Genomic DNA, 2,840 nt, shown 5'->3' on the forward strand with positions numbered 1-2,840 from the left:
TTTTGATTTTTTTCAGGTATTTATCAAGACATCTGAAAACTGAAAAAAACCCACATTTTTGATGTGTTGCTTGTTACAGACTGTTTGAAAACAAGGCTGACAGCAACAAAAAAAGAACTGGGTAAAAAGACCAATTCCAAACCCATGTCATTCTTAATACGGTCTATTATGAAAGAGTTGAGATCTCTTATGTCTTTATAGAAAAAGGTATAAAGAACCCAATTATGTTTGTAATTTCTGTAAAATGTTGTTGAGTAAGGTGTCATCTATAAAAATCTCACCTTAGCTTGGCAACATTCAACATATATAGTTATAAAAAATTGATAAGGCATTGCAGGCTGTCTCAGGGACTAAAACATAAATGTATAACAAATTTCATCAGAAGTAAAAATATGGAAATTTTTGGAAAATATTAGGAACACAATGTTCAACTCCACTAAAAACACTGCTCAGTTTTGTAGGGAAAGGAGAACTGAAGGAAAAGCTGTCAATATTCATTGCAAGTATTCAAAGAAGTCCACAGGAACTGTTTAACATTATGAAAATGGATCTCAAACTTAACATAAGTGTGTTTCAGTCTTAATGTAGCATAAGTTATGTTTAATATTTTTTAAATGAAAAGTGCCTCCAAGTTACCATTTGAATAATTTTATACTTAAACAGATATTGTTTGGAAGATTGTAAAACTTTTCGATGAATTTTGTGTTGAATTAACTACAGGAAATAATAAGGGTATTATGTGTAACTATATTTTTGTAAAAAGAAAATCTATTTAAATAAAATTTTGGATCCTGTTGTTTGATAATCACTGTGTAGTCATATTTAAATCCTGGTCACAAGTCGAAATTTGACAAAAATTTGAAAACAGCAATCTCATTTGACATATTTCTAGGAAAATACAAACCACCTTGGGCATCTGTCTGTAAACAGGCAGAATTCTAGTATCACATCCTGAGCACTTGAAGGAAGACAGTGCCTTCATTCCCCTGCACAGGCATTGCATCCTAACAGCAGGAAATTAATTGCAATGTACAGCTCTGCATCGATTTGTATTGAATGGGTTACATTTATGTAATATTGTATTCTTAATGCAAGAGTGTTTTTCATTTAGAATGAGTTGAAATCAATTGTCTTAAATTAAAAGAGTTAAGAAGAGGTTTGTTTTTTTTTAAAGACCACCTCTAAAAATGTCTTGATAAAATTACTTGCAGGTTTATAATTTATTTTTTTTATATTATTTATTTAGACTATTATTTACAGGATTCTTTATATACTGTGGTGCTATATATATATGTGTGTAGATGTATATACATACATATATGTACATGTATTTCTTGGACCAAATATTGCAGCCTTCATTATGTTAAGAGTTTAATGCCAGTTAAGAATCAATGCAATAATCCAGCATCCTTAGAAATACACTGAGCGACACCTTTATCCATCAGCCCTTACAGTGAAAACATAAAATCTTATTTTGCCATTGGTTTCGCTGCAGCAGACTCACAAGCTGGGAGTAGTGTCTGCATTCAGGGTGCCTTACACTCACTTGTTACAAGGCAGTCACCGTGAGAAGGAAATTTTAGGGCGATTATTAAATCAGTGAAAACACGGAAAATACTAAGGCAATAGGTTTTGCTACCAAAACCTCTTATTTTCACAGTGAAATGAGATTTCACTCTAACTCATGAAGCGTAATTTCAAAAAGATAATCAGAATACCTGAAATTATGTTAGGAAGTGATTGGACTTTTACAAAATATTGTTTAAATGTAATTTTTCATCCTGTGCTGCCTGCTTTGTGCTTCATTCATTGTTTCTGGTTTTACATCTTTTACATAACCATTACAGTCACGGAATACACTTCCATCCCTCTGATGTAAATGAGGTTTTAGTTGACATCGTACATAATGAATGCTTGCACGTGAACCTTTAAAGTAAAATTTTGCTTAATCCTGATCCTTCCCTGTGCTTTCGGGAGCACAGAGGTTTCTTGCACAGTCTGCCAAACCACAGCCAGATTAAAGGCTGCCAAGAGGAAGCTTTGATTCAGGTAATGGATCCAGGGAATTAAGGATCTTCCCCTAACTTTACAGGTGACTGGTTTTGAAGTCTAGGCATTGTGATTGCAACTTATAAAACCAAAGGCAATAAATGAGAAAAACAACTCTGAAAGGAGTTTCAGATTCTGTATTGGATCACCAGGCCCCTTCAGTAGGAAATTGCAATTCAGTACTTTCACGTGGTTAAAAACATAGTCTCAAAAATATTGACCACCTCGAGCTCATTGTACATACACCTAACCAGGTTAAATGCCTGTGTGGGAAGAAAGCTTATTCAATATTAATATTGATATTTAATAATATTTGAATAATTGTGCATTAATATATACTATTAATATAATATTACTGTTGAATAATATCAATATTGAACAAGCTTATTCAATGTTAATAATGGTTCATTTAACCCATGATTTTCACTGGAGCACACAATTTCTCTGCATGGCCTCGGTTCTTGTCTTAAATCTTTTGAAGTACTTTTGAAAGGGGGCACACTGACATTCGTCTTCTTTAGAAAAGGCAGCTGAGAACTGAGCTTCGGTTATTTCTTTAAAATGTGTTTATTTCGCTCGGCTCAGCGACCCCGTATATTGGGGTCATCAAACACGTATAATTGGACCGCCAAAGGAGCCTCCAAATGTAATGAAGGGTTTTATTAATTTGAGGTTAGTGGTGGGGGAGAAGCCCTTTTTCTGGGCTGAGCACTGGCCGGGGGCGTGCGGAGCAGGACGATGTGTGACCCCCCCCCGTCCCCCTGTCCGCGGCCATGACGGTACAGCCGCTC

General features: G+C 34.9%; 1 protein-coding gene across 1 annotated transcript in view; it reads left to right on the plus strand.

Annotated features, from left to right (window-relative positions):
• The window catches only part of MGAT4D (MGAT4 family member D), a 35,473-nt gene extending 34,674 nt beyond the window's left edge, over positions 1 to 799 (plus strand). The window contains exon 15 of the mRNA XM_017820345.1: positions 17 to 799. Coding sequence (XP_017675834.1) covers positions 17 to 43 — 27 coding nt within the window. The 3' untranslated portion in view covers positions 44 to 799. The remainder of the gene's footprint in view (positions 1 to 16) is intronic.
• Positions 800 to 2,840: the final 2,041 nt, after the last annotated feature.

The sequence above is a fragment of the Lepidothrix coronata genome, unplaced genomic scaffold, assembly GCF_001604755.1.
Source record: "Lepidothrix coronata isolate B3197 unplaced genomic scaffold, Lepidothrix_coronata-1.0 Scaffold82, whole genome shotgun sequence".
Taxonomy (NCBI): domain Eukaryota; kingdom Metazoa; phylum Chordata; class Aves; order Passeriformes; family Pipridae; genus Lepidothrix; species Lepidothrix coronata.